Source organism: Calypte anna, chromosome 13, assembly GCF_003957555.1.
Source record: "Calypte anna isolate BGI_N300 chromosome 13, bCalAnn1_v1.p, whole genome shotgun sequence".
Classification (NCBI taxonomy): domain Eukaryota; kingdom Metazoa; phylum Chordata; class Aves; order Apodiformes; family Trochilidae; genus Calypte; species Calypte anna.
Genome location: NC_044259.1, coordinates 12,778,236 through 12,801,890, shown reverse-complemented (window position 1 = coordinate 12,801,890; position 23,655 = coordinate 12,778,236). Strand labels below are relative to the sequence as shown.

General features: G+C 51.0%; 1 protein-coding gene across 3 annotated transcripts in view; it reads right to left on the bottom strand.

Annotated features, from left to right (window-relative positions):
* Positions 1-86: 86 nt before the first annotated feature.
* Positions 87-23,655, bottom strand: part of LARP1 (La ribonucleoprotein domain family member 1) — a 45,011-nt gene continuing 21,442 nt past the window's right edge. For 2 of the 3 annotated variants that reach the window (XM_030459001.1, XM_030459003.1), the window contains exons 3-20: positions 17,791-17,852; positions 16,123-16,188; positions 15,123-15,294; positions 14,385-14,516; positions 14,054-14,197; positions 13,211-13,373; positions 12,778-12,922; positions 12,380-12,554; positions 11,370-11,539; positions 10,695-11,054; positions 9,591-9,714; positions 8,826-9,031; positions 8,623-8,729; positions 8,052-8,203; positions 7,612-7,756; positions 7,237-7,346; positions 6,615-6,742; positions 87-6,070 (exon numbers count right to left, since the gene is read on the bottom strand). In XM_030459001.1, the coding sequence (XP_030314861.1) occupies positions 5,849-6,070; positions 6,615-6,742; positions 7,237-7,346; positions 7,612-7,756; positions 8,052-8,203; positions 8,623-8,729; positions 8,826-9,031; positions 9,591-9,714; positions 10,695-11,054; positions 11,370-11,539; positions 12,380-12,554; positions 12,778-12,922; positions 13,211-13,373; positions 14,054-14,197; positions 14,385-14,516; positions 15,123-15,246 (2,607 nt within the window). In that variant the 5' untranslated portion in view covers positions 15,247-15,294; positions 16,123-16,188; positions 17,791-17,852 and the 3' untranslated portion in view covers positions 87-5,848. The remainder of the gene's footprint in view (positions 6,071-6,614; positions 6,743-7,236; positions 7,347-7,611; positions 7,757-8,051; positions 8,204-8,622; positions 8,730-8,825; positions 9,032-9,590; positions 9,715-10,694; positions 11,055-11,369; positions 11,540-12,379; positions 12,555-12,777; positions 12,923-13,210; positions 13,374-14,053; positions 14,198-14,384; positions 14,517-15,122; positions 15,295-16,122; positions 16,189-17,790; positions 17,853-23,655) is intronic. The other variant, XM_030459002.1, reaches the window with a different exon arrangement.

The window sequence follows — 23,655 nt, the reverse complement described above, 5'->3', positions numbered from 1 at the left end:
CCTGCCTCCTCCAGTTCCTACAACCACACAAGGCTGAACCCACAGTCCCTGGGGAGGGCAAGTCATAACAGAAAACCTAAGCTGCATTGTCTTTTGAAGTTTTTATTTTTATACATTTTTTTTGTATTAAAAAGGAAAAAGCATAATTACCACAAATTACAAAGGACTAAAGCATTACTAGAATAATGAATCACATCAGCCTAGAAAGCAGATACTCTGAATAATATTAATGTTATAATACAAGCTCTCATTCAAGTATTTTACATTTTTCTCTTTTCCTTTTATACGTGATGATGATCCTAGCACATGGGTCAAAGATTATGTACTATCGACGGAAGATGGATCATGTACAGTGGGCCATATTAACAAGATTTTCCTCCCAAGTGATACATGGTCTGTGATGAGTCATTTTAAGTTTCTCTACGATAAATGCAGCTGAAGAAGGTTGCACACACTTTCTAGTTTTGGGGAACAGAAGGCTGAGGTTGGGATGCACAGGGTTTGAGAAGGGCCAGCACTTCAAACCATCACCCCTTTTTGCTCCAGGTGAGCAAGGCGAGCGTGCCCTCGCCAGGGTACAGCTCAGGAGGGGTTTCTGTGCCACAGATCCAGAAGTTTCCAACCCAACGGGACGGGGACAGACTGGGAGAGGAGATGGGGGAGTGGTGCTGCACCGGGGAGGCTCAGGGGACCAAGCACCCTGTCCTGTGAGGGGCACCACTGGCTCGAGCCAGCCTTTGCAGCGGGCTGACGCCTGGAGATGGAGCTGCAGGGGGACTGCGTGGGGACCCTGGGGCTGAGCTGAGCACACTCCACATGGCACGGGGGGCTGGCTGGTGCCCAGGGCACTCCCTGCTCCTCTGGAGCTTCCCACTAAAGGGATGTGCTTGTCACAGATACATCGGTCCTATGTTCAAGTGTCTGCAGAAAGTGAAACTGTAAACTACTCATTAGAACGCTACCCTCCAATCACCCGCTCCACGCCACCGAGATGAACATTTGTTTTTTTGAGGACAAAAAAAAAAAAAAAGTAATTAATCCATTAGCTGTATTGGAAACTTTTAAAAAAGAGTCAGTGAGGCAATTTAACATCAAGTGTAGCAACCCCCCTCTTAAAAAGAGCCTAGCATCCATTTCAAAACAGTGACAAAGTGACAAGACCATTCCCCGAAGAGATGGGAGAAATTAAGCATTGCAAACACAGCTTGCTACATTTATAGTTTCCTTTTTTTTTTTTTTTTTTCCTTTTGAGAAGGTAACTGGAAAGGCATTAACAGCTAGAAGGCCCCCTCTGTACTGCCATGCAGAACGTGTAGAGACACGTGGCAGGATACTGAGGTTAACACATTGTTTTGTTACAGTACAGTTGACCAGTCCCAAGCCAAATGAGCAGTTGCCAAAACTCAAGGGACCCCAAGGGCTACCATGACAAGCCACCATGGGGGTGTGAGGAGGGCAGCAGGAAGAGGGACAGACAGGCGAACAGAGCAGCAGTGTCATTACTTTTTCAAAATTTAATTATTCCCCCCCTCCCCATCCCAAAATGACCATGGCAAAGCAACCAAGCCTCTTCAAAATCACACCTTGCAGCTCTGCTCCTGACCTCATGCCAGAGCTCCACATCTGTTGCCATCACCTGTGTCTCAAAGCCTCGGGAAGGAGCCCTGGGCTGCAGTGGCCTGGAACCTTCCAAGGAGATGGGCAAGATGGGGATGGATCTTTTCTCTAGGTCTGCCTTGAGGCTTGATGGCCACCACCAGCTTCTCCAAAAGCAGCTGGAGCTTCCTGCAGGTATGCTGGTGGCTGGGCACCAGCACTGGGCAGCCCTTGTGAGCTGTGATCATTGTTCTCAATACAAATACCTGACCACTCAGACCACTAATTAAAAAAAGCCTAAAACATGACTGCGGTGAAGCACCCAATCTAAAAGCAAGGGCAACTCCCTCCTCAGCTGGAAGACAAGAGCCTCCTCAAAAGCCAACCCCCACTCTGGACAGCTATCCCTTTGTCTGGAAGTGAAGCAAGCCGTGTGTGATGCCTTCTTTAGGCAGCTACACAGCAAGAAGGGAACTGCCTCTGCTGACCTGTCCCCTGTACAACCTTTAAGACTGGGGAAAGCCTGGCAATGGTCAGCCACTCCTCAGCCCAGCACAGACCAGATAACCAGAGCACCATGGAGCTCCTGGTTCTCTGCCACCACCCACATTGCTACAAGTGGGCATCATCCCTGTGGAGAGCAGAAGTGCAGGTACTGCCACTGTTCCCCTGGTCTGGAGGAAGATAGGTTGGAGCAACAGCTGCCTCAGGTTGCCATGTCTTTCCTTTACTCTCTAACTATGCTGCTGTCTGACACAAACAGTAGAACAAGGCACACAGGCTGCAAATCCAGAGGGTGGTGGGACTGGTAGGATTGCTCTTCTGATCCACCTTACCCTGGAAAACAGAGGGGGTTTCAGGCAAGCCCCTCAGCCACACTGATGTGACAAACCACTGACTCAGTACAGCGGGGGAAAAGCTCTTCCATGCCAACATTAAAGTCTTAGCCTTTGAAATTAAAAAAAATAACTTAAAATCAATTCAAATTTTGGGAAATTTCTTACCTCTTCTACAACCCAAACAATTCTACAGTCTGCTCCACAAGCAACAACTCCACAGCAGGTGCTGTGCCACAGAGGAGCTTGTTCCTCATTTCCTACTTCATTTGTTGCTGAAACACAGACAATTGGATTGAAAAGAGAACACACACCGACAAAGAGGAGCATGGGGACACAGCAGCAAAGACCACTCAGAGCACATCCAGACCTGCTTCTGCTTGCAAAAAACCAGCAACACATCTCTAATGTCCTTGAACAACACACACCGAATCTCCAGCCTCCAAGGTGCCTCCTTCCCAAATCAGGGACAAACACAACTGCATCCGTAACCTCAGAGTTCTGACTCCAGCTCACAAGAGAGGGAAAATCCAGAGATAACAGTCATGGCCACAGCACTGTTCAAGCATTGCCTGCATGTGTTGCCAGCTACCACCCCACGACCCCAAAGCACTGCTGCTGCTGTTACAGAGCAAGCCATGGGCTCAGAGGCTGCCATGCTGAAATGGGCCTGCAAGTGGCACCAAGCTGCAGGGTGGACAGACCAGGGCAGGAACTCACCACCAGCAAACTGCCAAGTAGCAGCACCCCAGCCTCGCTTATACCCAGCTGTACTTTCAAGTCTAGCAGCAGTTCACAAAGCTGCTCCATGTGGAAACAGCCCAAATGCCCTCCCACCTATACACACACCTCCTCCCCATCTACTAAAGCAGCATCTTCAATGCAATGTCAGTTTGGGAAGGTGAGAATTTCAGCAAGGGCCCTGCAAGCAGCCACAGCCACTCTTGATTGAAAACTTGCTGAAGTTCACCCTCTTCACTCAGCTCCTGGCTGTTAACATGCACCAGCACCACAGCTGTACAGGGACAGCCCTGGAGAGGACTCCTCCTGTCAGCTATGAGACACAGCACTGGATCAACTGGATACTTTGGTAAAACACTGTTCATTACCAACTTGACATGTTGCAAGGCAATCGGCCGTATCTCTAAGTGGCCACTGCAGTGCCTGCCCTGTGCACAGGAACATGCTTTCCAGCTCAGAAGGACAGGGGTGTCAGAGCCACAAGCAAGCCAGCTGCAAAACAGGTATCCCAATCCAGGAGACAGACCACAAAAGCAGCAAGGAAAGAAGCTCTAGCTGAGAAGGAGCTTCTGCCCTTATAGCAGGAGCATGGCTTTCCAGGGCTACTTCTGGGCCTCAGGAGCAGATCTCACCCCTCCGAGATGCATCCTGTGAGGGAATGCAGCTCAAGACCCTCAAGGAGGGGTGTGCCTGCCAAAACCCACCTGGTGCTGGGCAGAGGAGCTAAGCAAATGCCACACCAGCTCTGCAGCCATCCCCTTGGTCTCAGTTGAGCAAGGAGCAGCATGGTGTTAGCTCTGCCCTTGGAGATGCACTAGGATGCTGCTTGAGCAGGAAATTCACACAGCTGCCCAAGACACATTGCACAAGGAAACCCACATAAGAACCCTTGTTTGCTGGGCAGGTCTCTTTGCTTGCACTCAGCACTAGTCCCACCAGCTGCCCTAGGTCCCTGATGGTTGCAAGAGATAAGAGTTCCCTGGGGCTGTGTCACTGCCTCACCAGGCTACAGCATGAAGTGGCACCAGAGGCATGTCAGCCCTTCCTGTTGCTCGCAGCAAGGGCCAGTCCCTCTGGATGCTGTGAAAAATCCCCCCCCTCAATTCCTGACCACGCTGGAGGTCACAAGAGCAGAGCAGCCCGACCTCCAGCCTGCCTGGAGAGGGCACGGGCATCCCAGCAAGGCCATAAGCACGTACAGTTGTGTCACAGGCAGGATGCTACAACAGTATATACAGAACGTAGCGACTTCGTGAGCGTTAAGTCTTGGATTCGACTGCCCTTGTCACCTTCCCCCACGAGAATCAGGGCTGGCAAGGAGGTCTCAGGGATGGGGGGAGGCATCCGAGCGAGCTGCAAGGTCAGGAAAGGATGCAGGGAAGAACAGCTCGGCAGCAATGCCGTGAGGAGTCTCTGGGCCAGGGGCGGGGGCCAAGAGTCCAGCCTGCCCCAGGGTGCAAGAAGCCAGCAAGCCTCCCTGGTCCAGCTCCACCATAAGGCAACTTTTTTTTTTCTTTTTTTCTTTTTTTTGTTTGTTTGTGGTTTTGTGGTTTTTTTGGTGTTTTTTTTTTAAGTTTTTTTTTTTGTTTTTATGGTTGTTGGTTTTTTATTTTTGTCTTTTTTTTTTTCTTCAATAATACTTCCAAGGAAGAAAGCAAAGGGAGATATGTCTTTTTAAAGAGTTTTTTTCTGTTCTTGGTTTAGAGGGGTTTGTGTTTTGTTTTTTTTTGTTGTTGTTGTTTCCTTTTTCCAAGTGAAAAGGAAGAGAAATCACCTTCAGCAAAGTCCTGTCTTTGCATGTGATGGATGTTCCTGTGGCAGCAGGTGCACTGTCCACAAGGGCTCAATCCAGGTGCCTGCTGGCTTCCCACCAGCTGTCCTCGCAGGAAGGAGTCAGAACAAACCTATCCTTGGCAAAGGTCCTTTGGTTGACATCCAAATTGTCCGTGATGGAAGAAAGGAGAGGCAGGTAGAGGGAGAGCCAGACCTTTGGGAAGGTTGGAGATGAAGACGCTGGGCAAGAGGGAGCAGGAGGACAAACAAGGTGATGCTCCTGTTGTGGTGGTTAGTGTCGGAGAGGCACCACCAGAAGTGGAATGGGAAATGTCAGCCAGGTCATGGAGATCAAAGGCTCCACAGCATCATGACACGCTGTGGCTTCGGTCCCCCATCAGGGAACCTCACTCCTCTGAGCTTCCTAAGCAGGCTGCCCTGCGATCCGAGGGGGGACACAGAGGGGAGTCACTGGGGAAGCACAGAGCAGACTTATTTTGGTAAATCCAGACAAACTTCTAGCAATAATTTAAAACTTGATATATATATATAATAATAATAAAAAAAAAATCTCCCCTTTCCAACCCAGCCAGAACTTTTTTTTCTTTTTAAAGAGACACTAAGACATGAGGGTGTGTACAGGAGGGGAAGGAAGGCAAAGGGTGGGTCTGCTGGGAGCAGGTCTGGCTCTGATCAGGGTTGTAATAGCAAAACGGTGTTTTTGATGCAGATCATCTTTGCTTTTCAGCCACAAGAGAAAAAAATTGTGTGCGTCGAAGTTACTCCTGAGCAGCCATCTTCCAACTCCCTTCCTGTCGCACGCCCTCACGTCTCCGCTTCTCTGAGCCAGTTCTGCACCAACCCACCCCACTCCCTGTCAGGAAGCAGATGCTGCAGCCTCTCTACTTCCCCATTGTCTGCGATTCTGCTGCTGATGGGGCAGGGGGTTGCTGGCTCAGGTTTTTGGCATCTTCTTGTGCAGGCTGGCTGGATGAGGGGTGGGCTTGGCCGGATGGGCACTGGCTGACCGTTTTACTGGAAGACTGGGATGGGTAGCGCTTCCTGCTGTCTCCCCCTGATGTCGTAGGGTATCTCTTGTGTCCACCTTCCTCTCCCATGGGTGGCTGGAAAAGAAGCACCTCAGTATCAGCAAAACTTCCAAATGCAGAGCCCTCCACCTGGACCAGAGAACAGCCTTCCTGCAAACCTCCAGTTGCAACTTCTCTCCCTAACCCACAAGGCACACACACACACTCAGTCCAAGCACAGAGCTGCCCTCCTCTCCAATCTAGTGCTGACAGAAAGACAGACTGACTTCCAATCAAGCACAAGGGTGACAACTTGCTCTTAGGCACACCCTTCCCACACAGGAGTACAATCCAGAAGTTCAAGAGCTGAAGGTCCACAAAATTCTGGCTCCACTCAAGACATTTCCTCCTCCCTTCCCAGCTCAAAGAATCGTGAGCTCAACCCAGTCCCCAGAGAGCTGCTCTTAAGTGGATTTGCAGTATTCAACCTTTGCAGCTTGTTCCCGGTCCAGCTGCAATGACGGGGCATGACACTAGGTGTCACTGATTGCCCTTGCCTGACACCGCTTGAGGACCCGCCCCCAAAATCAGCCATCCTTCAAAGGGGACTGAGGGTACCGGCAGAGGCCACTCTACTCACATCCACTCGGAAGTCCTCGAGGCGCTTGAACTTGCTGAGGTATTCTTGCAGTTTGCTGTTAATGTCCAGATTTTTGGCTTTGGAATATTTTAAGAAGGCCCAGAACTTTTCCAGCCCATAGAGCTGTCCTGGAGGGGAAGAAAAACAAACAAGACATAAGCCTGACAAAAACCAAATTAGACATCAGAATCCTTTTCTCCAGTCTTCCCTACTGCTTGCCCCACAGACCCTTCTGTTGCATTGGTAAGCAAAACCATGAGAAGATAAAGAACCTTAAGGGAAGTCACCTGCAGCAGTGCTGGGCAGCCCCTTGACAGAGGATGTTCCCAGACTCAGATGACCTGGTGGTGACAAGGCACAGGCAGTGTAGATCACTGAGGAACAAGTGCCACTACAGGATGTTTTGGGAGTGATACAGCCTCCCATTGTTGTTGGCCTTAGCATTGTTCAGGACAGAGAGCATTCATTCAGCCCTCTTCTATGAGGTGTGCAACAGGATGTTCAAACAGTCCCCACTGCACTCATTAATGTACAGCAATATGTGGCTTCCACAAAGTCATGAGACCTGGGGGCAGCTATGCAGATGGGCAACATCATTGCCAGATGCAGGGGAGGCACCTACCAGCTTCATAATCCTTGATGGTCTCTTCTTGGAAGTCCTTAAATATGTCTGGCCGGAATTTCTTCTCCAGCCCATAGCTGTAGTATCTGAAAAGGCACTCCAGACCGTACCTGTGAACAGAACAGCACGTGGTGTTCTGTTCAGACAGACTGAACAGACTGCAGACACTGCTGCACACAATACCCAAGCAGAATGGCTCTTGAGACAAACACCCTGCTGTGCCCCATCAGCAGGAGGTGACTGAAGGCATCCTCAGTCCTACTGTCCAGCAAGGCAGAGATGCTGCCTTTGCTTGAGCACAAGACGCACAGAAAGGCCAAACCCTTCATCCCTCAATCTGTCCAAGGAAAGACCACTTTACCCCTCCTCTCCTACCTGTATCCCTCCTTCCCATCCTCCACAGCCAGTTGCTTGAACTCCTCATACATTTTCTTGTTGAAGTGATCTCGCAGGAAGAAGGACCAGAACCGGAAGAGGGTATTCATCTCCTGGGACTGACCAATGCCCAGTCTTTTCCGCTCTGTTTGGGGAAGAAGGGGTGAGTACAAGGAGAGACCCTTCTAGGGAGCCAGCCCTGCACTGGGGTTCATGGGGTTCATGCACTGGGGCTCACAGGAAGGCCCTGGGGCACTCTGACTACACCCACCCCCAGTGCGTGATACCCCAAGCCACAGCTCATACTTGCCACAGACTGTAGGGAACTACCAGCTATCAGCAAGGTTGTCCTGTAGGACCCTACTTATCTCTGTGTGCATGTACTGTGACTGTACCCTGCCCCCCAACACAGCAGACAGAGCCCACACACCCTGCCCTACCGTTAAGGCAGCGCCGACGGTACTTATGGTAGACGTGTTGTGTGAAGCCATTCTCCTTGAGCAGCTCATGTGAAGGATGCTGAAATTTGGGCAGGGACTGTGGAGTGCAGCCATAGCTTCCAACAGCTGGAGTCCCCTCCGAGGGGCTGGAGCTGAGTATAAGAGACTCCCATCAACATCTTTCCTCGGCATTACCCAGTTGACAGCAGAATAGGGTCATGTTCCACTCTGCAGTTCTTGTCTGCTGGTCCCACTGACTCCCTGTGACTGTCTAATCTGGGTTTGGTACATGAGCCATGAGGTATCCTACTAGAAAATGAACCAATGTTCCCAACCAAGTCTCGTCTTGTTATTCTTGTTACTCCTTTCCAGAAAGGAGAAGATGGATTCCAGTCCTTTCTACAGCCACCTAACGAGACCTCCCCTGCAAGACCAGATGCTGCCTTTCCTCATCCTTCCGACCCCTGTTCCTTTTCCCATTTCTGGCTCCTTCATGACCCCACCCTCCCCACATCCAATCCCATTTTCCAATCCTGGCTCCTCCATAACCCTGCAAGCCCATCACCATTACCTGATGGAGGCAGTTCGGGGCCTGTGCTCCCGTGAATCCATCACCCAGCCCACATGGCACTCCATCGGAGGGTTTGAACTGTGCCTTGTCTTCCTCTTCCGTGGAGTCTGCAAGACATGATACATCAGGGGTGCATCCCCTTCCTCCCCAGGCCCCAGCTGGGAAACCCCAGCTCCAGTCCTGCACACCAGTCCTGGTCCCACCTTGGCATCTATCGTCCTGCCCTCTTTCACCACTGGGTAGAATCGGGGTGTCTGTGTTGGGTCTTTCAGCTGAGGTGTGCGAGGGGTCCGGGGGGTCCTGGCATTGCGGTAGTTGGGAGATTCTGGTACAGTTGTAGGTAACGACCTGGCGATGGTTGAAGGCTCAGGGACTCCAAACAACTTGTTAGCCAAAGCATCTGTGGGCACTGCATAGAGGAAAACCCACATTATGGTCAAGGTGAGTTCTGAGCAAAAAGGACATCAATACAGCAAAGGTCAGCCACCTGGAACATGCGTAGTAACAGGCACAGGAACACATCCCAGCCCTCCAAGACAAGCAGCTTCAGATCCAGCCTGGCCAGACAGCCCAAAGCCTTGCAGCAGATCCAAAGAATGAGCTTCCAGGGATTCCACAAAGTATCTGCTTCTCAGTGGCTAACAGCAGTGCCAAATCCCTTATCTCCATGAGGACAGGGTGCCAGGCCACACAGGCAGATGAGCATGGCTCAGCAGGCAGCTGCTTTCAAGGTACTACAAGAGGATTATATTCAGGAAGTGAAATAAAAATCTGCCAAGATTTCTTCCGTCTTCTGGGCCTCCTTTTCTGTAGCCCCAAAACACTGAGAGAAGGGTGCTGCTATGGGAAAAATAATCCCACACAGCAGTGTCCCAAATTCTTTCTCCCCAACTGCTACAGAACCTCCCAGGACCTCTCTAGGAGGAACAGGGACAGATTCAGTCCCACCTGCTTGGGCCCTCTCTTACCTTGCTGGAACCTGGGGGGACCAGGAGGAACTTCCTGGTTTGGGTCCACAGGGGGCTCTGGGGTCAGGGTGTCAAACTGTTCCCTGCTGATCATATTCACCTTCTTGAAATTCTCCACTTCTTGCTGCATTGAAGAAGAAGATGATGAAGCAACCAACTCTCTACATCTCATGAACTTATCAGGACCACTGCTCTGATTATGCAACAGCCACAATGTTGGGCATCAAGTGTAGCTTGTGAGGCCTTAGAGCCCAGAAGGCAATAAGCTGCACGGAGGTATGAACAGGTGATGCAGCACAGAGAAACCAGAGCCCAGAACAGGCCAGATCTGAGCCACTTGCTGCTCCCAAGCCTTCAGGATCTTACAAGACAGCTCCACTAACCTCCACTTGCTTCTTTCAGGCTTTTAGCTGCCTGTGTCAGTGCCACTGCAGCAAGGTTTCAAAGCAAGCTTGGCAAGGACCCCATTTTCCCAGCCATTCTTGCATCCCTAGGGCCTCATCTCTGCATCCACAGCATCACACATGGCTGTGGGGTACAACACTCCCATGTATTTGAAAGACCAATACCCCCACTACACACTGTCCCTCTGTCACCTGCATGTTTCAAAACAGCAGATGGGCTTTCTATAAAAATCCTAAGTCTATGCAAACTGCAAAGCAGAGAAGAGCACAGGCCAACCAATGAACCCATCTCCAGTATGTGTGGTCTCCAAGGGACTGTGCCAGGGAGCACTGGGCATTAAGGACAGTGCAGACATATGGTTCCCTCTACAGATCTGCCAGTGTGCACCAAGACCCTGGCAGACAGCAGAGCAATGGGCCCCTTGCTCCATCACCTCATTACAGGCACTTTGTTGACCTGGGTGCAATCTTACATCACATTACAGAGCTGTGTTTATTCCTAACACAGCAGAGCATGACAGTGGGAGCCAGGAATTCCAACCTCTAAAAGAGGACTAATCCCATCTTAGCTCCACCCCATGACTGGGGTGTAACCTCCTGTACTGCCCTTTCTACCCCACCAAGGTGTGCAGTCTGCACCCCACAAAACTCCCATAAGGAGCTCCGCACACACACACACACTCCCTTCCTTGGCTCTCACCTTGATCTGTGAATATTCTGGCTCAAACTGCTCTGTCCACAGGTCCTGCTCATAGTAGTACAGCCCATCATTGATCACCTTGGCCAGCTCTGAGCTCATTTTAGCCCTGGATGTGTGGTTGCCAGTCCTGTCTCCACCAGGATGCCGGCGCAGGTAAGGAGGTGTCTGTGTCACGATGAGGATCTTGTTCACGTCCCGATCATCAATCTCATAATCCGAGTCTTCGTCTGACCAATCAGTGAAGGTGTTCTTGCGGCCATCCATTTGCTCCATCTCTTCATCAAAGAGGAAGTCTAGCTCTTCCGGTTCATCTTGGTCCTTCTGCTTCTGCTGCTGTGGTGTCTTTGACTCCTCTGGTTTCTACAGGTAGGAGAGTGAGAGTGAAACAGGGTAAAGACCACACAGCAGCACAAGCCTACTGCTCAGAGACCCAACTGCTGCACTATGTTTCCTTACCACAGCCAGAAGCTGCCCATCTGGGAACAACACCTTATTTACACTGAGAAGCAACTCCAAAGGGGGATGGATGGGGCCAGGACAGACTAAGACATCACTCCCATGACCAACAGAACTTATCTGATCTGACACCTATTTACTTATGATTCAAGTCACCCATACAGGGTGGATTCAGTCACCCATACACCCCACCCCAACAGCTTCTACACCACCACCTACCTTGGGTCTGGCTGGGGAGGGCCGAGGTCTCTTCTTCACTTCAATCCATGTCTCTGAATCCAGGTCTGGCAGACTTGCAGACAGGCCCTTAGGCATCGTCTTTAGGTTACTCACCTCCTCTGTCTTGGTGGGGACTGGGCTGGCAGTACGTGGGGAGCCAGGAGCAGATTCTAGAGTCAACAAGAGCCACAAAGTGCTTTAGAATGAATCAGGAAGCCTAGGGGGTAGCGTACTTAAAGCACTTGACCAAAGATGGAATTATTTTGTGAGCATGTCACAACCTGTGGGACCAACTGGGATCCAGTGGCCAAAGCTTACTAGCACACTACTCACAAAGTGCTGGGAGGAAAAGCAAAGTCTTTGGTTAAGGCTGTGATGCCATTGGTGGCCACAGAGCTCTGCAGGTGACACATTCTCAGATACCCAAAGCCCTAAAGCAGGTGGTGACTCTCTAGCTCTCAGAAAAACCTTCCCAAGACAGCCTGGAGCAAATGGGAAGAGATCTCCTGCCAAAACTCTTACCAGAGCACCAATAAGATGGGCCTCTTATGCCCGGTCCTGGACTTCTGCGAGCCCCCATGGGATGGGGTGACAAGACGAGGGGGCAGCCCATGAAGGACATCAAACCCTTCTCCAGCACTCAGTTGACAACTTCCTCCCTGCTGCCCCATTTATGCCTAGTTATCTCTTCAATCATTAAGGAAAGGTTGGGTTCACGAGTGTTCTCTGCTCTGCCCAGAAGCGACCGAGCATTTCCTGGCGCAGCAAACACATTTCCAGCAGGAATGACCCTCCCCAAATCCTTTCAGCCCCCACAGAATTAAAGCAGCTCAGTGTCTCTCCCATTTCCCCCTGTACAGAGGCAGCAGCACTCTTGGGGGCTGAGGACAGAGCCCATATTAGTTCCCACAACCAAGTAGAAAGCAAAGAACAGAGCTCTCCCTCGAGTAACTTCTGCTGCAATATCTACATTGCATCTCATACCACCCTTCACACTCCCCTGTGCTCACCTGTCTCTTTCTGGAAGCTTTGCCGGGGCACAAACTCAGGGCAGTTAATGAACTGTGAGAAGTCTGTCTGTGTGTAGTCTGCCATGGGAGGGCCAGGCAGAGCCCATTTTTCTGGCTGCTCTTTTCTCCTGATCTTCTCATCCACAATTTCCACGACCTTGCTGTCCTTCAAAGCCTGGAATTGAGTGATACCTGGTTAACTTAGGCCCCATGTTGGCATACTGAGTGGCTCAGCCCCAATCCCCCTCTCTAGGAGGACTAAAAGGAGAAAAGAACAAGTCAAGGACAAGGGAAGGCTCTACTTGCATGTCAGCCATAGCCCATCTGAAGAACAGGCCCCAGACAATGGTTGGCGAGACAAAAAGCAGGAAGAAGAGTTCATCTTTCCTTGCCCTCACCTTGATGATGAGGCTGATGTCAGTGGTCAGTGCCTGCACCCGGTGGAAGCTGGCAATCAGGGTGATAGGAAGGAAGCCATCTGAGTCCATCTTGCGACGCAGGAAGAAGTCTCTCTCCAGGTTGTCCACACTGAAGTAATATTCTCTGTATGGACAACACACCAGTGGGAGGCAGCTCCAATAAACCTCCCCCTGAGCACCCCAAAGGAAATAACCCTGACACACACCCTTCTGCTACTGTGAGGATGTACACAGACAAGACTGGGAAGCCCAGGCTTAGGGCCAGCTGGTGCTGTAAACTGCATCATACAGAGCAACACACCTCAGCTCTAACCCTACCCACAGGAGGAGCTACACAGTCCCCAGGGTGAGCATCTGTGCCTATCACACCACCCACCACGGCTCAGAGAGGGGCAGAAGAGGTGGTGCTTACATCTGACGCTTGATGTAGTCTTTGAGCAGTTCCTGGTCCACGCTGTAGAGCTCAGTGCTGCTGATGTTGTCAAAGTAGTAAGTGATGTTGCTGGCATATTTCTGTGTGCGGGAGCCATCTGAACCCTCAAACTTCCGGTACCCATACTGGTAGTCAAAGTGACCTGTGGGGACACCAGTAAGAGTCAGCACAGAGTCCCTGAGACGTACTAAACAGGCTGCATTGACAGATGGGGCTAGATGTTCTGCACTGTTCCTGGGCCCCCCCATGGTATCCCACAATGGGGTATTGTTGACCCACATCCTTCATGCCCTGACTATCAGCCTGGGCTGCAGAAGGGATTCCAGTGATGTCTCAACTCACCAAGCCAGAGAGGCCAGAAGTCCTCCTACTCAAGAACAACTGGACAGCCCAGGTGACACATGAAGGCTTTACACTGAAACTGTGTCAGGGTTTGCACAGACACTGCCCTGCTGAATGTCAGCACAGATGTTCTTCCTCATCTAAGCCAAGAAATCTTTTTGGCACTCAACATGACAAAGCCTACGCACAGCATGGAGGTATTGCAAGGGGCAGAAAACAGGTGGACAGGCTTATCCTGAGTAGTGGAAGATTTGCCTTCATTAAAACACTACTATATAATAATTTGGTTTTATAAAAGCAGCTCAACTTATCACAAGTTTTGTGACCTGTCACAATTATTTCCCTGTAGCCCTACAGTGCTCTGCACTCCCCAGCCTGCTTTGGAGCCTCAGGTCTCACACAAGCACACAGAGCCTTGCACACTTCAGCACACACTCTCTTCTCTCCCTGCTGTCACAAGACCACACATTCAGTGATCACCTCCTCTGCCACGGCCCCGGCCCCTTCCCCTGCCCCGACTTCTGCCCCGGAAGGCCCCTCGGACAGCTCCTCCCTCACTCTTCACACTGGAGGTTTCATCATGGTCCTGCCAGCTGCGCTCGTGCTTGTTGTCCGGGTGCCAACCTGCAGGAGATGGGGAGAGAGAGAGGCAGGATGAGCATTACAGGATGAAAGCACCTCCCTGGAGCAAGCCCATTGCATCCAGAGCCCTGTGAACACAGGAAGCATCCCCACCATTCCCTGCTGTGCCCAGGCATCGGGGCTTGCTCTGCCCCACAGCCAGGGCAGGGTACCCAGCCCAAGCCCCCACCTTTCAGCTCACTGCGGTTGTTGGAGGGGTGCCTGTGCTGCTCGTTTTGCCGGTTGTTCCGAGAGGCCGTTTTGTCCCTAGGCACCTCTGACTTCATGTCTATCTGCAAAGGGACCCACTTGTGTTTGTTGCCTGCAAAAGGACAGGGTTTGGGTATGATACAGGTTCAGAGACTGCTTCCTCCCCTGCAGCCCCTTCTTGCCACACAGCCCCCAAACATGGAGGAGAAAGCAGGGGGCCCGCTGGACTAATCCTGTCTTCAGACATCTCTGTAGATCTCACTGGATGCAGAAAGGCTCCAACTGAGACTCTCACACATGGAGAGACATAGCATGAAATTCCCCTGTTGTTTCACAACACTTGTTCTTCCTCTGCCCCTTTCTTCCTGCTCAGGTTCAGGCCAGGCTGAGTCCATCTATCAAGTACAGCTGATGCAGCCCCCACTCAGGGCTCTTCTGTGTCACCACAGAGTGCACACGAGAGGGCAGACTACTGCCACACTCCCTAGTCATAAAGATATTCATTCACTACTTGGGCCCTGCTCCACTTGCTCCCACCAAAATGACACTTTGCCTCCTTGAATCCTGCAAACACCTTTTCACCACAGCTGTCCTCATGCTGGAACCATGTCAGGCAGCAAGGAGCCCAGAGAAAGCACTGGACCCTTCCACCTGGCTGCAGATTGCAGAGGAGAAAGACTGATCCCAGAATTGTCCCCAGTAGATGATCCTGCCTTACCTTTCTTCTTCTGGGCTGACTTCTGGTTGTCATCATCTCCATTCTTCTCCTCCCCGGACTCATCTGATTTGGTTTTCAGGCTCTCTTTGCCATCACTTCCATCCCCTTTCTCCTGCTCTTTCATGTCTTTCTTGACAGGCAGTTTCCGGAGGGATGGTGCTTTGTGTGGCTGCTGGGGACACACCAGTGCAGGAAAGATATGAGAGGTGAGAGAAATGAAGAGCTGGAGACACACATCGGTTGTCCTGGCAGGAGCAGGAAGGGAGGGACCCTGTTCTAGGCTGGAAGCATCATTATTCCGTGCCTCTCAGACCTGTTCTGTTCCTGAGGAAGGGCTTATGTCTGAGTAGGGCAAGGGGCTCTACAGGGTCTGAGAAGTGCTTGAGCTGAGATACAGCTTGAGCTCCAGGAACAGAAGTTATTGAGATGGACTGTTAGAGAGGCCATGTGCTCCTAGATGAGGGTGTCCTACAAGCAACCCCACTGTCCCAATGACAAAAGAGTGAGTGACCCTCATGCCCTGATAAACAGGGCATGGCAGGGTCCTTTGCCAGGACCCGGCAAACAGGACCCAAAAATAGAAAGGTTTCAATGACACCCACGTCTGTAGCAAGAGAGGAAGGCCATGTCCCTCAGGCACACCAGCCCTTTCTCATGCATTTTCAGTTTCTCACAGGGAAGTCTTGGCTTTTTCCCAGGTCCCTTATTGCACTGAGCAGTCCTGTGGAAAGCAGATCTAGGAGCTATTTTACCTGTTTCACCCGGCCCAAGGGTTTAGACTGGGCTCCAGGCTCCCAGAATAGCAGCAAGGGAGAGAGCCCTATGTGCAGGCAGCCCTACAAGGAAATCCCCTGTATCCAGCACACTATTCCTGGCTGTCTCCAAGCTGATACACAGGACCCCAAATGGCCTGGCTCAGCCAGTGCTCCCAGCACTTCAAAGGGACAGGGAGGGCTGCAATAGCCTAATCCTGCTCACCAGAGCAATTCTTTGTTCTCACCTGGACGCTCTTGTGGGCTATTTCTCCAGGTGTTGGCCAATTTGTGGCATCACCGAAGTCACCAACCTTGTATCCAAAGAGAAAGGTCCCATTAGCACACAAGTAGTTGCCATCCCCTGCATCAGCAGCCAAAAGCTCTTCCAGCCACACTGTCACAGCAACCACCCACTGGTGTACCATCCCCAGGAGGCTCAGGGATGCACCCAAAATGCATATACACAGTTCCTCTTGCCACTCAAGCAGAATGCCCAAATAACAGTAGACAAGTTTGTGTCTGTCAGGTTGTAATCAAGCTGCTAGCAGCCTTGAAAGCTACCAGCCTCCTAGCTCTCCCAGCAGCAGCATTTGGGACCAAGTTGCCCAGGGTAACTCACTAATCACAGGCACCATCCCATGGACAGGGAAATCATACAGCATCCTAAATTCACCTGAAGCAACTACACCCCAGTAATGAAGCTGCCTCCACCTAGTGGCAGCTTACAGCCACACTTCGTTTTATTTAAGTGTCCAATTGCAAGGAAGTGCTGACAAGGACAAAGCAAGGGATCCCTTAGAATGAGTAGGAAAATTCAGGCAGGAATTTGATAGTTAGGAGAGCTGCTTGATTTCAGACACCCCATGGCCACATGGGGGATTACCAATCAGTTCCCTGCTGAAAAAGTGATCTGGCCATTACTTTCATTTCTACCTCCTCCAGGTTCCAGAGAGGACTTACAGGACAGAGAAGGACCCAAACAGCTGCCCAAGTACACGATGAATCACGGCTGGGCACTGAGTTTAAGCTTATCTGGGCCCAGCAACTCCTTCTTGCCCTTGTGGGGTTTACCATTTCCACAAAATTTTGGAGTCACCGAGTCCCCCAGGAAATCATGTCTCTACAGTCAGGTGCTATGTTCCTCTTCCCAGGAGCCTGGTTTCCTGGGAAAACCACTTCCAGTGCAAGGCCATGTCTGTCTCCCAGACATCCCCAGGAATGTCTACCTTCCATCCCCAGGGCCCTCGTCTCCCTGAGATGGCACAGATAAGAGAAGTCACATCAAATTTCAGGTATGTCTTCATGAGGTGCTGGGAGCCAACACCAGCAGTCCGTGTCCCTGCCTCTGCCCCAGCTGCAACATCCTCAGAAGCAACTGTCTCTCCATCACATGTTAATCCTCTGGAACAAATTGTCCAGATTTCTCCAAAGGAGGCCCTTTGTTTTAGATAAATTACCCTGCACTGTCTGTGTGCCAGTGAAGAACAGATTGCACACAGAAGACCTGTGGACACACCACTCCATTACACTGCCACCCTCCCTGCACTGCAAGGCAGGGCACTGGCTAAGCCCAAAAAGGGACTTGGGGGTGTCCCTGGGGTGTGAGGAGAGGCTTTCCACATCAAGCACTGTGCTCCCGGAGAGAAAGGAGGTGAGAAGGTCTCCCCAAGCCTAGCTGGGCAGACAGCCAGTCCAGGCAGCATAGAAGACCATCAAAAACACTAAAGAGGAGATGAAGCAGCAGTGTTTTCTCCTCCACACTCTTGCAAGCAGTCAGGCCAGCACAACAGCCCCTCCACAACCAGGCTTGCAAAGGAAGCCATCTGCTCACCAGACCCTCAAGGTATTCATGCAGTACTGACTACTGCAGAGGCTGGAGGGACAGCAAGGGGGGGCAGCAGACACAACCTTACCTTGCTTCCTTTCCGCTGTCTTGGGTTGGCAGCCCTCACTACTTTTGCAGGAGTTGTATGTTCTGCAAGAGGGAGGAGAACAAAACTTTTAAAACACAGGTGAGGGCTGTGGAAGAGTTAGCTCAGGAGAAGAAAACAAGTGGGAATAAAGTCAGCTGCCCCTTCAGCAAAGTCCAGCAAAGAGGAAAATGTGAAGAGGAAACAGAGCCAGCTTCTGACCTGGGTCTCAGGAGGACCCCATTAAGATCAGAAGTTTCCCAATCAATCCAGGTGGCCAAGAAACAGACCTTTAACCCCATCTTGCCACTCCTGCCTTGGCTCAGCCCTCCTCACTTGACCTTGCCATCCAGAAAGTAGGGGTGGTGAGGAGTTCAGCTTGCTCTGTAAAGCACCACACTGACTTCAATCTGCTGTTATGTGCTGCAGAACAAACATGCCCTTGGACAGGCAAGGTCCATCACAGCAGCAATAGGACCAGCCCTCCCCAGGGAGCAGAAAAGGGCTCTGACAGAGTCTGTGGCACACGGGTGCTGCTTTGATCTCCAGTGCATCTTAGCACAGGGCAGCAAGTTCATGAGAAGGCACGTACAGTGAGAAGCCAGATCTAGGGAGTGCCTAATCCTGCTACAGCCAAAGGTATTTAGGCACTTCAGTGCCTCTGGGGTGTTTTCAGGTATCATAGTGCAAGTGTTGGGTTTCACACCACCACAGACCTCACACAAGACCTGGAGCAAGAAGTCAAGACCTCAGCCCCACCACAACCTGTCTTGGCTCCTATTCATGTACCACCTCCTGACAAGCAGAAAAATAAATTTGACTTTTTTCTTCCCCCCAGCTTTGGCTGCAGTCTCTGGATCACAAGCAGGCTCACACAGGGTATGCAGATGTTGCAGTATAACAAACTAGCCCCACAAGGACTATGGTGTTCTCTCTCCCCCACAGTGTTGCTTGACAAGGAAAGGAGAGCTTTCTGGTCTCTGCCTCCAGTCCATGCCAGGTGCCACACACTCACAGAATCAAACATTTCTGCAGACTCTGCTAATTTTGTTTCAAAGAAAAGCACCCCAGACTGGGGTAGGAGACAAGGGTAGGAGGAAGGTGAGGAGCTCTAAGGAATGACAGAGGCTACCTGCAGACTCCCCAAGAAACACCCTCAATAGCCTACACAGTTCCACTCAAAGCTGGCTTTGATCTGTCATGTAAGGCAGGACAACTTCACCTAATGATCAAAACTGGTCCACTTCCTAGTCTTGAAACCTGTGATTCATCCTGCCAGCCCAGCCTTGCTCAGAGCTGCAGGCTTTGAAGTGTCAATAAGGAAGAGTCAGACATGGCACGACTGAATGATGTGCACACCCCTTCCTCAGTTCCCTTAAGGCTTCCACATGAGGATACCATCCCTCAGCTGTATGCCCAAATCCTCCCCTTCCTCCAGAACCTCCCCAGCTCACCTGCCTCCCCATCTTGAGCAGCAGCAGATGCTTCCTTCACTCCATGTGCACCTCAATGAGAATCCCAGTTCCATGGCACAGACCTTGCTACAAGGCTTTTAAATGCTCTTAGTAGCATAAGAAGAGCAAGTGCTTTCCCCAAAATCCTTTACTCAACACCCACAGATGTCACCAACTAAAAAATAAATATAACTTCAAAAGGTACCAAGTGCTACAGCACAAACCTGCAGCCAGTCCTGTTTTCCACAGGGATGGAACACCCCTGCCTGGCACTGTAGAAAAAAAAATAAGTGAATTTGCTCTGCCTCATCAGGCACAGACCTCTGGCTAGAGGAGTGCAGTGATCTCTTTCTCTGTAACCACCTCACTCCTGGTGTCTGCTCCCACTACACTGCAGCTCTGGGGGGTTACAGCAGTGGCATCCAGCCCTCATCTCCAGTTGCTTCAGCTCAGCAGCCTCACAGACACAGATGTTCTTATGCTTTTGGGGGGTTTAAAGAGAAGCTCTCCTCACAACCTCTAGTGAAAGAGGACACAGGGGTGGGTGCCACGGACTCCATTGTCTTTGCGGGTGAGGGAGGAGATTGTTTGAAACAAGTTCTGCTGCTTTCCTTATCTGCAAGATAGGAACAGGGATCCCTTATCAAGCTGAGGTGCTGACAAGACTAATTAGCATTTGCAGAGTGCTGCGGATGACAAAACACAAAGCAAAGCTGCAGCCTGGCAGGGAGGCTGCCCCAGGGAGTGCAGCCAGGCCAGCACTGGGCTGCAGACAGCTCTGGTCAGTGTGGATGGAGCTGAGATCTGGAAGTCACGGTGGAGACTGCTCAGACCAAGGCAGGAGACCAAAGGGAGCTTGAGGGGGTGTGACTGTGGACAGACAGACACATCATCTGCAGAGGTAAGAACCATGGTGAGCAGTAGCTGTGCATGCCTGGCACTCTAGGGCACACCAGCCTAACCCAAGGGCCCCAGTTCCAATCCACTGATTGTTCTGTAGTCAAGCTCCTGGATGGGCATCAAAACTGCTCTTTATGTTCCCCTGTAGAAAGAGACTCTAGCAAACCCAAGTGATTAAAAAAAAATCCAAACCAAACACAACCACAAAACACACATTTAGGTTCATTCAGGTGTTCAGGCTTCAAAAGAAAGCCTTCCTGCAAGGACAGCAACCTATCTGGTAGTGCAAAATGCCTTGTACAAGGAAGGACAAGAGCTGTTGCACAAGGCCCAGACAGCCAGGGCAACAGCAGCTCCTCAGTTAAACACACCCATCCTGAGAAGGACATACATTATAGGGCCACCATACTAAGCCTAGGAGACATGTCTACTACCTTACCTGGGAAAATCAAACCAAATACCTGCTAACCTGTTGCCCTGCCATTTCTTTTATCCAGTGCAGCTTGTAATACATTTTTAAGAAAGGGAACATGAGCTAGAATAGATCTGCAGGGCTGAGAACAGAGCTGGTGCAGAAATACCTGCACTTCTAGCAAGAAAGCTGTAATGCCTGCTCCTGCTGTACCACTCATGCAACACAGAGAAGGGCTCAGAGCACCCCAACACCAACTGGGGCAGCCTCAGAAGGCAGCCCAGTCTCCCAGCAGGAATGGAGTCCAACTCCAGTACATGCTCCATCCCTGACACAACACAACCCTCCTTCCCCAGCCAAGCCAAGTCAACAGGAAGATGGCCCATGAGCCACTCCAGCCTACAGCCTGGCACTTTCGAGAAACCTGCTGATGAAGTCAGTTCTAAAGCCAAGAGCTTGGACTTTGTGCTGCAGAGGCTGAGGAGGGGTGCATGCTCTGTGCCGCAGGTCCTACCTGGGGACAGGAGAGCCTAGCTTGGTATCCCCAGTTTCCCTGGCACCCCAACAGGAGACTAAGGCCTGCCAGTCACGTGCCTAGTGGTCCAGTAGGATCCACTTCACCATTTTAATCTCCAAACAATCCTTCTTCCTCCCCAGACTCCCATGGATGGCACACACATGGACCACAGCCCATACTAGTGCAGCAGAGGCAAGACCCTATGGCAGAGGCTCTACTTGGCACCATCACTGCTTATGCACTCAAAATACACAAGCTGGGACTTTGAGCCTGAATCAAACCATCAAGAAGACACATCCTGTGAGCTTCATGTCCACCACCACCACACCTTCTCCAGAGACGTTTTGCCAGATGTGACCTACACAGCTGACAAAAGCCTTCTTCCTCCCACCAGCAGCCCACCTGCTCTGGACTGTGCTGAAGTTTTCCTTGTAAGAGTCTGTCCCATGGAGGGCTGCAAAGGGCCTGGGAAAGCATGGGTAGAGGGGAAAGAACCTCAGTATCCTCAGGGAGCAATCTGGTAGCATTCCTCTGCACAGGGAGGTACAAATACCCCCAGAGCCAAGCAGCAACTTCCACCTCTGCCTGGTTCCTAAGGAGCTGCTCCCAGCACCGACAGCAGCACCAACACCAGCACAGACAGAAGATGTTCTGACTGAGATGGGAAGCACTTGCCTTGACAACCCCATGCAGAAGCCTGAAGCCCAGTATTTACAGCACTGACTGCCTGGTGTTGCTCACATTTTGCTGAGGACATCCAATAACGTAGAAAAAACCAGCAAGATTCAGTGGCAAACTGGGCACACAGTTTGCAAGTGTATGGCTCTACCTCTCACCAACTGCAGTTGTAGCCAGAGGTACATGCATGGAGTGGAAAATCAATGGAGACTGGGTGGAGCTTTAAGCAAGATGCTATCACAAGGACATCTTCGCAACATAAAGGCGTCTGTGTATTCACTGCAGAAGCTCCCACTCACTGCTAGTAGTACCCAGGTAGTACACAGCTGACCCCACCACCTGAAGCACATGGTCTCTCACAGCTCCCAGCCAGCAGCACAGCACTGGTCTTGTTAAAAAGGTAAGAGAGAGATTTGCAAAACCTCTGCAATATTGCAAGTTTTTGCATGTGTGAGAAAAACTGTTGTAGATGAGCAACACCAGGATCACAGATCAGATCCTTCAGCATGGCTGAGGCAGGATTCAGTCTTGAAAAGCACGTGGGAAGCCTGTTCAGCATGGAGCAAGTGACAAGCTGCAGGCACCAAGGCTCAAAGTCTTCCAAACAATTTTCTGCAGCTCCTCAGCAGAGAGCTCCACCTTACAAGACCTACTGTAACAGCAAGGAAGGAAGCAAGAAACTGCCTACGCTTCTCTGCACTGTAAGCTCTGCAACTGCTGCAAAGATCATTTGCTAAAAATAACTTCAAAAAGGGCATCTAACAGCTCCACAGAGAGCATGAGAACACTCCCACCTGGATGTCCTAGGCTGGCTCTAAAAGCTTGGAGTTTGCCCTGGAAAAGTGGAGAGAGGCCAGGGGTACAGGAAGGTTCAATGCAGTGTGCCAGGGCAGCACCATCACAGGCTGGGAGTGTGGGCACCTGAGCTGTATTCCCAGCTCTGAAAGCCCTCACATCCCTTGGCTGATACTCCCAACACAGCCTCGAGGAGCAGGGGGAGGTGAAGCAGCTCAAAGACACTTGCAGATCCTGTCTCTCTGCTGACAGCACCCTACAGGCAGCACAGAACCATCAGACATAATTCAGCTCTGGTCACAACACATCGCTAATACTGCTTTTTAAAATGCACATAACTGCTACAAGCTCTGCATACACAGTTATCAGCAGGGTCTACCTCTTATTTCCAGGGCAGATGAGGGGTAGAAAATGTCTGAACTTAGCAAAGATGCATAAACCTCTCCCTGTAGTCTTCCAGTCCAAGACAAAATCCCTTTAACTTGTGGCCAAGATGCACTCAGTAAGGAGGAGGGTAAGAAATGCTGACAGTCGTTTCTGATGTGTAACAGCAAACAGCAAGGGCACTGTGGATTCTTCCTGGCACAAGTGGGCTACTATTAAAGGTAGTAAATGAACTCTCTCTCGAGGGCAAGTGACATCTTTCCACTCTTTTTCAAGCAACACTCTTCCACAAAGAGGATTTCTAGGAAACTTCTGACACATGACCCACACTCACACACAGCACTGATCCCTGAGATCCCAGGTCAAGCAGACCAACAAAGCTCAGGAATGCCTCCGTTTTCTAGGGAAAACCAAGCCCTAAACTAAGGGTCTCTGCTGGGAAAGCCAGTGGTTCCTAACCCAGGAAGCATTGAAACAGGGACACAGTCAAGGTCACTGGGTAACTAGAATCCAGAAAACTGTCAAAACCAGGGAGTTCATCTGGCTCAGGTTCTCACAGTTGCTGAGCCTCCTCCCCACTCTCACTGGTACCATCACTCCACCACCCCTGTGGGAGAGGCTTCTCCAGCACCAGTGCCTGACCTGGCTCATCTGGTGCAGACAAGTCTCCAAACAGCAAGAACATGGAATCAGCAGAAGAGAGAAAAGCCTTCCAGGACACCTGCAAA